This window comes from Mustela lutreola, chromosome 3, assembly GCF_030435805.1.
Source record: "Mustela lutreola isolate mMusLut2 chromosome 3, mMusLut2.pri, whole genome shotgun sequence".
Lineage (NCBI taxonomy): Eukaryota > Metazoa > Chordata > Mammalia > Carnivora > Mustelidae > Mustela > Mustela lutreola.
This window is the reverse complement of record NC_081292.1, coordinates 59,458,102-59,470,732: the sequence shown is the minus strand read 5'-3', so window position 1 is coordinate 59,470,732 and position 12,631 is coordinate 59,458,102. Positions and strand designations below refer to the sequence as shown.

The window sequence follows — 12,631 nt, the reverse complement described above, 5'->3', positions numbered from 1 at the left end:
GGTGCCCCGAGCTAATATTTTTATAGTGAGTATAAGTTGGCTTCCTGGAGTTTCTGTATCTGTTTAAGGGAAGGATTCACAGGTGTCACTGGACCAGCTCATCCCTACGAAGAATGGAGATTAGAGTTCGGCTTAACCTCAAGTTCTTATTCCCCAGCCATGCCTTGGTAATGACTCTTCACTGATGTTGATGTAGCTAAGGAAAAGCATACCTGTAACAACATACTTCTGCATTTTCTCTACTTCCTTGATTATTACCAGATTATAACATGATGATTTACAAGAACTGTTTCCTTCCTTTAAAGCTGGGTTTATAAATGTCCAAGAAAACAGAATTAGAAGCCCTGGGAATGTTTACAGCCTAAGTAGTAAGAATTTAATTCACTCATTCATCAAATATTTACTAGAGCCCTTACGAAAGCGCCGTGATCTAAACTAGCTGCTGGGTGCATAAAAGCGAGCAAAGCTGCCTTCAGGGTCTAGCTTTCTGATCTACTTGGAGAAAGAGATAACAAAAAATATACTGAAATACAATGACAACTTAGACAAATGGGCACTTAGGTGGAAGGGGGTGCCAGTGGGGTGTGGTAGGTTGTGGGCTTAGGGAAACCTTCCTTGAAGAGACTTGATGCCTAACCCTTAAGATGGAGCTAGCTGGAGGGGCTAGCTGGGGCAAGGGCGCCAGGCAGAGGGAAGGCAGAGGGAAGGGACAAGCAAAGACTTCCCTTAGAACTGAAGGAAAGCCATTGTGGCTGAATCATTCAGGAGGAAAGAGGTTGAGTGGTAAGGAATTCTATTTTTTTTTTTTAAAGATTTTTTATTTTTTATTTTTTTATTTATTCATTTGACGGCAGAGATCACAAGTAGGCAGAGAGGCAGGCAGAGAGAGAGGAGGAAGCAGGCTCCGGGCTGAGCAGAGAGCCCGATACGGGCCTCGATCCCAGGACCCTGGGATCATGACCTGAGCTGAAGGCAGAGGCTTTAACCCACCGAGCCACCCAGGCACCCCAGGAATTCTATCTTTTTAGAAGAAAACTATGGTACATATGTAGGGTTTTTGGAAAAAAGTGTCTTTTTTTTTTTTTTAAATATTAAATTCCAAAATTGGCAACATGGAATCCAATCCCTAGTTCTGAAAATAGGTGCAGCAAGCTCACCTGTGCCCCAGATCCCTTGAGCTTCAGGCCTCCATAATCGATCTGGTGCTTCCATCCCCCTGTACAACTATATCTGTACTGGGCCCAACGGGGTGGGGGCTGGGCTGGATACACTACCGGGCTCCCTCTCAACATTACCTGTCTCAGTGCTGCTGTCAGAGCCCGAAGTCTGGGGGAGACTGGGAGAAGCAGTCACTGATGCTTCACAGTAGTCTTGAAGCCAGTCCAGCCATACACCCTCCCAGCTTCAGTGAGGCCTCCACAGACCCAGAACGGTGGTGGTGGTCCACTCTACGCTCTCAGTTTCCTTTCCTCCTTCTCATCTATGTGATACAATGAAGCCGGCCTGTGGTTCTCAACTGCTTGAGGCCAGCTCTCTCCCATCCCTGTCACCAGCCTTCTTCCATCCTTTAGCACAATAATCATGTCCTCTGGGGCTCAGAGTCTACAAAGCTCTTCTTTTGTCTACATCCTTTTCTAAATTATCTATTCTTTTCCACCAAAGTATGCTTCTCTAAGGGCAACTTACTGGCCACCTCAACCAAATGCCTCACCTTAAAATTCTTCCTTAAAATGGGTTTCTCAAGGACCAGTATTTTGAACATCTCTTAGGCGATGACTGGAGATGAGTTCATGGAGTAAGAATGACCAAACGAGAAATGTACTCGAAACAGGCAAAGTAGGGTCATCTTGGGCAGAGCTGTGGTTTTTGCCTCTGAATGTGAGGGGCCTGAAATAGAGTTGCTCCCTTACCTCTTGAACATTTCTTTTAAAAACAAGATTGATACATTTTCGCAATTCCAGGGGATGATTTTTACCCACAGGCCCAAGACAAGAAGGGAAGAAAACATTTTGTTACATCTAATAGACATAATACTTGATGAGAACAGAAACCTGAAGAAAACTTACAAAAGTCAGCAAATTATTATTCTCCCTTAGAGTTTTCACTCTTTAAGTGCTAACCTGCTAGTAAATGATCTGTATCTACTAATTCTCTACTTGCTGCATTATTTCTATTATCTACTAACTGTTATGCGATCCTCACATTCCCTTATGGGTAAGAATTAAACAGGGGCCCATAATACACCTTCTGAAATAAGCCTCCTGTGTGTTTCCTGCTGAGATACACCACTTTCTCTTCAAAAAGCAAAGGAAAGGTCCACAGACCTTCTTGAATCTCTGGGCCAAAGGCGGTTGTTTCCATGTCTCTTGATTTCCCTGAGGAGGATACCATTGTTTTCTCTCAGGGCTAACTTGAAGCTTGGCTTCAAGATAACACAGGGTTATGGCACAAAAATGGATCCATTTTCCTGAGACTTAAGCAACAAAAACTCTCCACAAACTAAGAAAAAAACAGCAACAGAATAATAATTAGCACTATCTGGGTGGCAAACTGAGCTGGTGAGTGACTATTACCATCTCCCTCTGTTGCTAGTGGTGAATGCGTGATTTTGAGAGCTGCAGCCGCCAGGAGCCTGACTTTATAGTTGTTATTCTGCCATTACTGGGGCAGGACCAAGAGGAGGGTGTCACCTACATTCTTAAACTTTTGCTATTTTTTAGAAACAAAACATTAATGGTAACTCCTGGAGGGTCCAGGAAGGACTAAGCAGATCCTCAGGTATTATCAAGAGTCACGGTTTATGATAATATAGCAAGAAATCCATTCCCCAGCCAGCAATCTCCAAAACCTTAATGGAAGATTTTCTCTCTTTAAAAAAAAAAAAAAAGTTTTAATAATTTATTACTTTTTAAAAGATTTATTTATGAGAGCAGGGTTGGGGGGAAGGGAGAGTAGGGGAGAGAAAATCTCAAGCTGACTCCCTGCTGAGGGCAGAACCCCCTGCTGAGGGGTGGGGTGGGGGAGGCTTAATCTCACCACCTCAAGATCATGACCTGAGCCAAAATCGAGAGTCACCAACTGAGCCACCCAGGTGACCCAAAAAAGCTTTTAAGAGAATGTAGAACTTTAAGCTCAGAGCTACCAAAGGGGACGGTCGGTCCTTCAGTTACTTTCTACAAAAAGAAGTAGCAAAACTCTGTATCTGAAGTATTTATTAAAGCAAGGAATCTGGAAAGAGGAGTAACAGAGTAAAAGACAGACATAAAAGTCTATTGAGTATTTTGTCTATTGCATCATCCAAATAGTATAAATTTTTTACTTTGGTTAAAACACTTCACATGAGATCTACCCTCTTAACGAATTTTTATGTACACGATACAGCATTGTTAGCTACAGGCACAATCACTTTGCTTAACTGAAACTTTAGAGCTACTGAACAGCAGCTCCACATTTCCGCCCCCCTCCAGCCTCTGGCAACCACCATTTTACTCTGTTTCTAGGAGTCTGACCATTTTAGAGACCTCATTTAAGTGGAATCATGCAATATTTGTCCTGTGACTGGTTTATTTCACTTAGTAGAAGGTATTGAGCATTTGCAAAAGAGCTAAGTGAAATATTAATGAGGCAGTTAACTGGCTAAAAGTGCATTTGTTGATTATCAACCATGCAATACAGTACTCTCAAACTACATTACTATCCCCGAAAGACTTTCAACAGAGGGGATGTGGCTAGGACTTGGGTTAAGAGTTTTATGATACTAGTATAATCACAGATCCTTGCATTATAAGCATTTCACTTTCATTATTTAGATTCTTCCAATTTAAACCATAAAAGTCAATAATTAAAGCAAGTCTAAGAAAGTCATTTGCTAGTGTTCTGTGCAGGTGCACTTTCCATCTGCCAAGATTGAACTGCCTCTACTAGGTCACCAGGCTCTAAGAGGAAAACAAATGGAAGAATCCAGAAGTACATTTGAAATGAGAGGTCAGGACATAACCAAAGGTATACCACTAGCTCTAAAATTTAGCTGAGAGCCCGAGAGGCCAGTAAGATTAGATGTGCCAAGAATCCCATCTACAAGCAAACTGAAAAGCAAGTAATACAATGCTTGGTGATCTGGAAAAACTGTGATCTAAAATAAAGGATGCCCCACAGAGAAGAGAGGTGAGACCCTTCCTGAAAGTCTGTGCTGATCAGCAAACAATATTAACTTTAAAGCAGGATGAGTTTGGGATAAAGATGGAAATCCTGAAGACTTTTAATACATACCTCAATTAAAAAAAAAAAAAAAAAGACCAAGTGGTGCTTCAGATACTAAGAAGTAAACAGAAGCCATAAAAGTATTTTTTTTTTAATAGACACTTCCGAAGTCTGAAAGTATTCAGTTGAACCACATGAAATTGCCATTTTTTAAAAATCAAAAGGTCCAATTATCAATAATTTCATATGGTTCAGCCAAAGCAAAGGAGAGTCTATTTATTCAACCCTAAGAATAAAAATGGAAGACATGCTAATATTTTGTGGCTTTGAAAGAAGGCTTACTTCCACGAGAAAATACGACTGAAGCAGGAAAAGACATATGCCTCAAGTCACACAAAACTGTGGCCAGTCGGTGGCCAGTAAATAAGCTCCAAAATAACATTTCCCATTTCTAACCATCTCTTTTGTCTACAAGAAGACAATTCTATTCCCAATAGATTTCTCCAACCCTCTTGCTGGATCCCTGAACCCAGCTATTAATGGTAAAACTTCAGACACATAGTCCTTCTGTGCCCACATACACCCCACTTCTCAATCTATAATTCACCGCTTTCTCCTACTCACTCCATCCCTTCTCTACTGCTCTACTTTCTTCCAACTTTGGCACACTGACAGTCCCATCTGTCCATGTCGGGTTCCTCCCCACCCCTTTCCTTATAATACGGCACTGATCTAACCATTCCTGCATAGAACGCAGTGCTTTGTATGAGCCTTAATCCCTCTGCCACTCCCACAGAGATGAGGTTTTTGGTTTTTTTCTTTTTTTTTTTTTGCAGTGATATTTTACTTATTAATTATTATTACTTTTAAAATTTTAGGCAGTTAACATACAGTGCAATATTGGTTTCTGGAGTAGAATTCAGTGATTCATCACTAACATACAACACCCAGGACTCACCACAAGTGCCCTCCTTAACTTGGACGGGAGCTTTGTCTTAAAGAACCATGCAAGATTTGGTCTTGTAATTTTCCATTTCTGCTGTATTTAGATTTTGAGGCCTTCTCAATAAAACAAAACAAACAAAAAACCACCCCTGGAAGTAACTTTCTGAATTCCTGAAAATGGGCACAGGGTCTGAGTGACCAGCCATTAAGTATTAGGGAAGTAATCTGCATCAAGAAGGGGATCTCAATGTGCCTTCAACATTTTGTGATGATGACGTTTCAGAACAGGGCAGGTACCTTTCTGACCCGCTCCCCTGCACTTCCATCATTCTCTAACTTTGGTTCTGGCAGCTCTTTGGTGACGTTACCAGCAGAATGACAAACATAATATTTGATATCCCCCTGTTCTGAAGGACCAGGCACAACCACCCACCCTACATTTACATACCTTGAATTTGCTATTTCCACCTTGGTTCTCGCCATGGCCGCTGCCCTTTGTGCGCCTTCAATGGCTCTGTCCACCTTCTCTCTAGTTTTTGTATTTCTTATTGGTATAAGCTGCTTCCTTATTCCACGGACCAGAATATTATTTTTGTATTTTCCCTCTTCTTTGGAGCCGTCAGGAAACACGGTGCAGCCATACCCGTGCCTCTTGTTATTTGCCCACTCGCCTTCATACTTCATGCCGTTGGAGCGCTCGCTGATGCCGAAACCATTGCGCTTGTCGTTCTTCCACTCGCCCATGTAGGTTTCCGTGGTGGTGGCGTCGACGTGGTCTTCCACGGGGCAAAAATCACAATCCACGTCGCCGAAGCTGATCGTGGAGTTGGCATCGCTGGAACTGATGCGGCTCATGGCCGCGTCGCTGCGGACCGAGCTGCGCTTACTGGAGATGGAAGACTTGGATTCGGACTTGCGAAGTTTCATGCTTCCGAGAAGGGAGCCCCTTCGGAAGAGGCCGCCCTTCTTCTTGCCCGCGAGCTCGGCGTCGGCATGAAAGTTGAGCACGAAGCCGCCGCGGGTGCCGGCGGGGCTGTCAGCAGCGGCCGCGGCGTCGTGGAGCACGCTGCCATTGCTCTGCTCGCTGCGCAGCGAGGCCATGGAGGTGCGCAGCGGCGAGCGGATCACGGTGGCCATGCCGTAGGGCACGCTCTGGCGCACGCCGTAGCCATGCCGCATGCCGCCGGCCCACTGGCCCTGGTAGGTACCTTCGAGAGACCGTGAGAAAGCACAGCGTGAGTCGGGGGGGGGCAGGGGGATACCGTCTGGGCTGCAAGCGCCCCGGAGCGCCTGGGTGCGCTCCGGGAGAGCCTGGCGCATGGAGCAGGCAGGCCCTTGGTCAAATCCCACATGTTTCCAAGTCAACTCTAAGCGCTACTTTTCATCCATTTGCGAATTCCTGCCCTGTAATTTTGTGTCTATGGTTTTAATGTAATTGCATAGCATTTTCCAATAGTCTGGTAACTTTGCTTTTCATTAAAAAATTTATCCGAGTGTTTCACATGAAACCACTACTTTCTAATACAAAAAGAGTGATCATTAGAAAACAACTTTTCTCCCCTGAAATTAACACATCAAAATCCCCCAGAGGAAGGAAGGCAGTGTCACAGAAGATGAAATGAGTTCTATTTGTGAATTTTATTCTAATTTTACTCATTTAGCTGAAAACCTTTAAAAACTCTATGTCTGTTACTATAACATTCCAACAGGCTCAAAGACTTAAAATTATTAGTGATCTGAGTACTCAGGACATGGGCCATCAAATTATTTTACATTTTTTTCTTTCATGTTAATTTTTTTAATTATTATTATTTAGATTTGGAAGAAATTTTTGGTGCTAAGGTTGATTTGACAAATACTATATGTATTCTGAACATAGCGAACCATTACTAAAAAATGGGCAATTTATTACAAGATTTTGTACTTCTAGGTGAACCGGTCAAGATTTGTCCTGTACTACTTGCCAAAGTTCTGCTTTCTCCTTGCCATTCTCTTCATTAATTTCCCTAGTCTCTGACACAGCAGAATGAAACATGTGGACTAGAAGCACTCTGAGGGCAGGAATTACCTCCAAAGCAAACACAAAATTTCGAGTCTTATAACTTATGTGCCCTGTGACCTGTAGGTGTTTGATGACTTTATAGTAAATAGCTATGGTGGCTCAAAGAATATACTACTTTTTAAATCACATGAAACACTGAATATTAAAATTAGAGAACTTAGACTTTTCTTTTCAAAATCAGGGAGATTTCCTTTAATTAAAGGTACATTTTAAATTATAGTATCCCCCCAAAAGGAGCTATGTGGAAATTTTAAGATGTAATTACTTCTGTATTATTATAGTAACTCACAATATAATAGAAAATAAATCATGATTAGTCTTTTTTGACTTCTTGCAGTTTCTGATTATATAGATCTAACTTGCAGTCACTTTTCATTTTAGATTTCCATTTACTTTTTTTTAAAAGTATTTTTAAAGACTTTATTTATTTGACAGAGAGAAATCAGAAGTAGGCAGAGAGGCAGGCAGAGAGAAAGGGGGAAGCAGGCTTCCATTGAGTGGAGAGCCCAATGTGGGGCTTGATCCCAAGACCCTGAGATCATGACCTGAGCTGAAGAAGACAGAGGCTTCAGGTTCCCCTCCATTTACTTTTTAAATACTTGAGCTATAAATGCTAGTGGTTTTATATCATTGTATTAATATGGGCTGATTATTTCAATACATTTAAAACTGTAATGGCTCCAAAGTCAAAAGTTTTGACAAATTTCATGACTACCTTCTCTTTCTGTTTAGTTTGATATACTTATGTCATATAAATGGACAACAGTGGGACAACAATGAAATTCTAAGTAGGTCTGGTACTATGTATGTCCTATTTTGGGTAAATATGTATCTTAACCTGACATTTATGAACTTCTGAGGAGGTAGGTGGGCCATAGTTTTCTCAAAAGGATTAAACCCCAAAGGATAAGATAGTCACATAGAACATTCCAGGTTAAAAAGGTTCCTACTGAATATTAGCCATTTCCAAATACCACCACCTTAACAGGGAAGGGAATGAAATTAGGAGATTTCAACTTTGACTTTCCCTCTGCCTATATGGGTAAAATACAAGTTCTAGGATAAAAGTTCTACAAACTGACTTATACATACCAAAACAACCTTGTTTTTAAAATATTTTGTTTAAATAAACAAGTAATGCTATAATCATCTCTACCTTTCTACACAATGACAAGTTAATTTTGCAAGAACAGTTTCCAAAGGTGCTATTTGATATGTTTTATATTTTGAAAATACAACCATACCATCTTAGCAAATGTTTAACACTGAGAGAAAATTAATAAGTAGTTTCTGAAACTGGGATCTCCAAAAGTAAGAGGAGTATTTAGAACTTCCAAATAAGGTGCTCGCTTCGGCAGCACATATACTAGAAGTTCCAAATAAGTATTGCTTGAAAATCCAAGCAGTTTAAGGCAACAGCAGTAATTAGAAAGTTTAGGTCTCTGCTTAACTGTCAAACAGGGAGGGGTGCGGGGTGGGGAGCAACTGCATTGGAAATGTTCCTATCTTATTTTGTTAAATCACAGTATATGGAAGACTTCTTCCATGGAATTGCTAAACACCAATTTATAGTCAAACTGTTAGTAGTTCATCTGAAATTTAAAATGGGTTTAGTCAATGAACTTTGGGGAAAAAAAGGCTTTTTTTTTTTTTTTTTTTAATGAAGCAGGTGGGTTCCAACTTTTCCCTGCTGTCCAAATAAAGTTCTAATTAATTCGTCTCCATCCCTCAAATAAAGATGCATATTTCACAAGTGTAAACATTATTTTTACAGGTTTTAAATTATGTTCTATGACTTTTTCATCTGGGTGTTGGTTTTCTAGATATAGCCATTTTTTTATAATTTATTTTTTATAAACATATATTTTTATCCATTTTAACTATATAATCTTAGAGCATGTCACTCAGTTCAGAAGGAGTCCCAGTCAAATGTAGATTGTACTATGCCAAATTTATATTCATGTGCTATGAATGGGTATATGTGACTATGCACATAATTAATAAAGCAATGTGCCTTCCTAGATATTTTCAATAGTTTATGACTGGTGAAAAAAATGAGGTGCAGCGGATCAGAATTTATGCAAAAAATTCTGGGCATCTAGATTTTGGATTTCATTAGTACCGTACTATTTTATTCTTAATTAATATTCAGGCAGTTTTGGCAACACTTTACACACAAATCACTAATAAAATAATCAGGTGATACATTCCTTATGGAATTAATACTCCATCTTCTAGTTAAATGTCACAAAATACATGGAATCAGATTTTCCCTAAGTTTGACAAAGGGTGCACTGGGATGGACAGGTGGTAGTGCAGAGACAAAAATAAACTCATTCTTAAAAATAAGGAAGGTGGTATTTCCTATTTTGACCAAAACTTTTGCATAAAATAAGTTATAGCAATACACTTCTACTTAGAGACCCCCACTTTATGATTAGGGACTTTCTAAAGAAGTGACATATGAAAAAAAGCAGGAAAATCAACTAGCATAGAGCAGACATTCAAAGAGATTTTTAGTTTTTTTTTTTTTTTTTCCTCTCCTAACTGGGAGCATATTTGAATTTTTTTTTTCTTTTCGTAGAAAAGGAAAACCACATGATGCCAAATTTACAGGTTTAAAAAATTTTTTCAAGTTAGTTTTAAATCAGGGGCACCTGGGTGGCTCAGTGGGTTAAGCCTCTGCCTTTAGCTTAGGTCATGATCCCAGGGTCCTGTGATCGAGCCCCACATCGGGTTCTCTGCTCTGCAGGGAGCCTGCTACCCCACCTCCCCACCTCGCCCCGGCCTGCCTCTCTGCCTACTTGTGATCTCAGTGTGTCAAATAAATAAAATAGTTTTAAATCAGAAGGCAGATTATCCATAATGTCATCCTGGTCACTTATTTGAGCTTCTACAACACATACATAGAGGACCTTCACTGGTAAGATATATCTATATCTATGTATTTGCTAAGTGTAATGAATCCTCTAAACCAAGAGATTTTGTTTAATGAGTAGTAACTTTAAGAGATGATTTTTTTTTTTATTTAAGACTAATTTATTTTTAACCTTCCCAAACTGAAGAGAATTATCCTCGGTCTTCTTAACAGGTTATAAAATAACATGCAAATTTAAGAAATAAATTTTGCATTCTACTTTTGGGCATGGAATTTAGTTACATTACAGACCTAGAGTCTCCAATAAAATCCAATCACAAGCTAACAGATTTATAGGGCTGGCAACCAAGGCACTATATGCCCATTCAGAATATTTAAGGACCCTAATTAACTACTGTGAAACTCAAGACTGGAGCCCATATAAAAGTATTAGAGAAAGCTCCCCCCCTCCTTTTAATCCATGAGAACCATATCCTTTATTTATACTGTAGGTCCAAGAGAGGTCTTTTTATCAAATTCTACCATTGAATCCTACTATTTTGCATTTGAAATACAGCCCAAGTGTGCTGAGTAAGTGAAGTGTACAAATTGTATAAGCTTTTATGCAGTGGGCTGGAGAAACTTTTAATTGGATCCTTTTAATTCCCTTCAACTCTGAGCTGTGTGACGACAAAAGTTGACATTGCCTCCCCTAACCTTTTTCAATTAACTATGATTATGTTTATCATCAGAAAATGTATTTTGCTAAAGCATAAGCTATTCATCCTTCTCAGCTTATTACACAAGAAAATTCATCAGGTTTTGACACCTGTTTCAGTAATGGATACTTTTCCTAATTTAAAAAAAAAAAAAAAAAAAAGGAACTCTGCCCTATTATATACACAATTTATTTCACAAAGTTGTTAAATAGTAAAATCAGGTGAATTTTGTTCATATTTGTTCATATAACAGTTTTGTTCATTGAGTGCTAAGGTCATACAACCTCAGCGCAATTTGGTGATTCCATACTGCCATTCCCTGGAGTAAAGTGGCTGCTAACTTAGCAACTGTAGGAATGTATCTTTTGAATATATTTCTTAAAACGTGGCCTTCATTGTTCATTTCTAAGACATTTTCCTAGTAACTTGCCCAAAGATCTCCAGGTCAGCAATGACGACCATTCTTCTGATGGAAAACTACTACTTTTGGGAACCGAATGAAAACCGGGAAGGGAAACTCACACCCTCTGAGGCCGCACCTGCATCAGGTGGCCTCTCCACCTCCATAGCTAGGATGTTTCCAAATGCACTCCAAGTAAGGTACAATTCCCCTACATCCCAGTTATGGGGTTCTGGCTTCTATCTTTAGGCTACTAGAGGACCAGAAGCGAAATACGACTCCACGTGAAACCAATCCGGGGAGCGGTCAGCACCGACCGCCAGCCTCACAAGCCCAGGGCGTTCGCTCTAACTCCACCGGAGTGGCGTTTTCAAACCCGACCGGGAGAGGGAGGGATCAGGAACGTAATGTGACGGGCTCAAGTGACAGCGTCCTCTCCCCTGCCCAACCCACCCGGGCGGCGCTCCCTCCTGGTGGCAGTGCAGTCCTGGCGCCGGCCAGGTATATTCACGCCTTGCTCCCCCGGGTGTGGACACACTGCCCGTTCCAGGAACCGGGTCTGAACCAACCCCCCCGCGCACTAGTCGCGTCTCCACGCTGGCGCGGGAGATGGGTGGGAGGCTTCCCCAGGTGTTTTGGCGGGTTTCCGGACACGTGCGCCTCTCGTCCTCCCCGCTTCCCCGCAGCCTGGGCAAAGCCCACCGCACCAGCTCACGGAGCAGCCGAGCTGCCTGCGACGCTGCTCACCTCCGTCCCCGTAGGTCTCCACGCCGTACCCGTCCTGCAGCCCGTTACTCCAGGTACCCTCGTAGCGAGCGGGGGTGCACAGGCTCTGCCGGACCCCGTAGCGCCCCTTGAAACCATGTGACCACTCCCCCCGGTACATCCACTTGCCCTTCGTCTCCACCCCCAGCCCGTGCCGCTTGCCCTGCGCCCAGTAGCCCTGGTAGGTGTTGCCGCTGGGCCAGGTGTAGCCTCCAGCCACCTCGAAGCCGTGCGACCAGGAGCCCGAGTACTCGCCCTGGCCCTTGGGCCCCGTGCAGATGCCATGCCCGTGCGCCTTGCCCTCCTCCCAGCCGCCGCAGTAGGTGCCGCCATCGTCGAAGTCGAACCTTCCGCCCGTCATTCGGGGGGCAGCCCCGGCGCGCTCCCCGCGGGGGCACGGACGCGGGCAGAGCTGGGCACGGCAGGGTGTAGCTCGGGGATGGGGGCCCGGCGGGCGAGCTCACGACAGCGCCCCGGGCAGCTCGCGCCGCCGCTCGGCTCCAGTCCGACGCCGCCCCCGTCCTCCCCTCTTCTTTCGCCGCCGCCGCCACCGCCGCCTTCCTCCTCCTCCTCCTCCTCCGCCTCCTTCCCCGCCGCCGCCCGGGCCAGCGCCGCGCGCGAGAGGACAGCCCAGGCTCCGGAACAGACCTTCAGCTGCTCCCGCCCGCCCACGTGAGCCGGGC

General features: G+C 42.8%; 1 protein-coding gene across 3 annotated transcripts in view; it reads right to left on the bottom strand.

Moving 5' to 3' along the window:
* The window catches only part of JPH1 (junctophilin 1), an 83,724-nt gene extending 71,152 nt beyond the window's left edge, over nt 1-12,572 (bottom strand). For all 3 annotated transcript variants that reach the window (XM_059166192.1, XM_059166193.1, XM_059166194.1), the window contains exons 1-2: nt 11,931-12,572; nt 5,594-6,353 (exon numbers count right to left, since the gene is read on the bottom strand). In XM_059166192.1, coding sequence (XP_059022175.1) covers nt 5,594-6,353; nt 11,931-12,309 — 1,139 coding nt within the window. In that variant the 5' untranslated portion in view covers nt 12,310-12,572. The remainder of the gene's footprint in view (nt 1-5,593; nt 6,354-11,930) is intronic.
* Nucleotides 12,573-12,631: the final 59 nt, after the last annotated feature.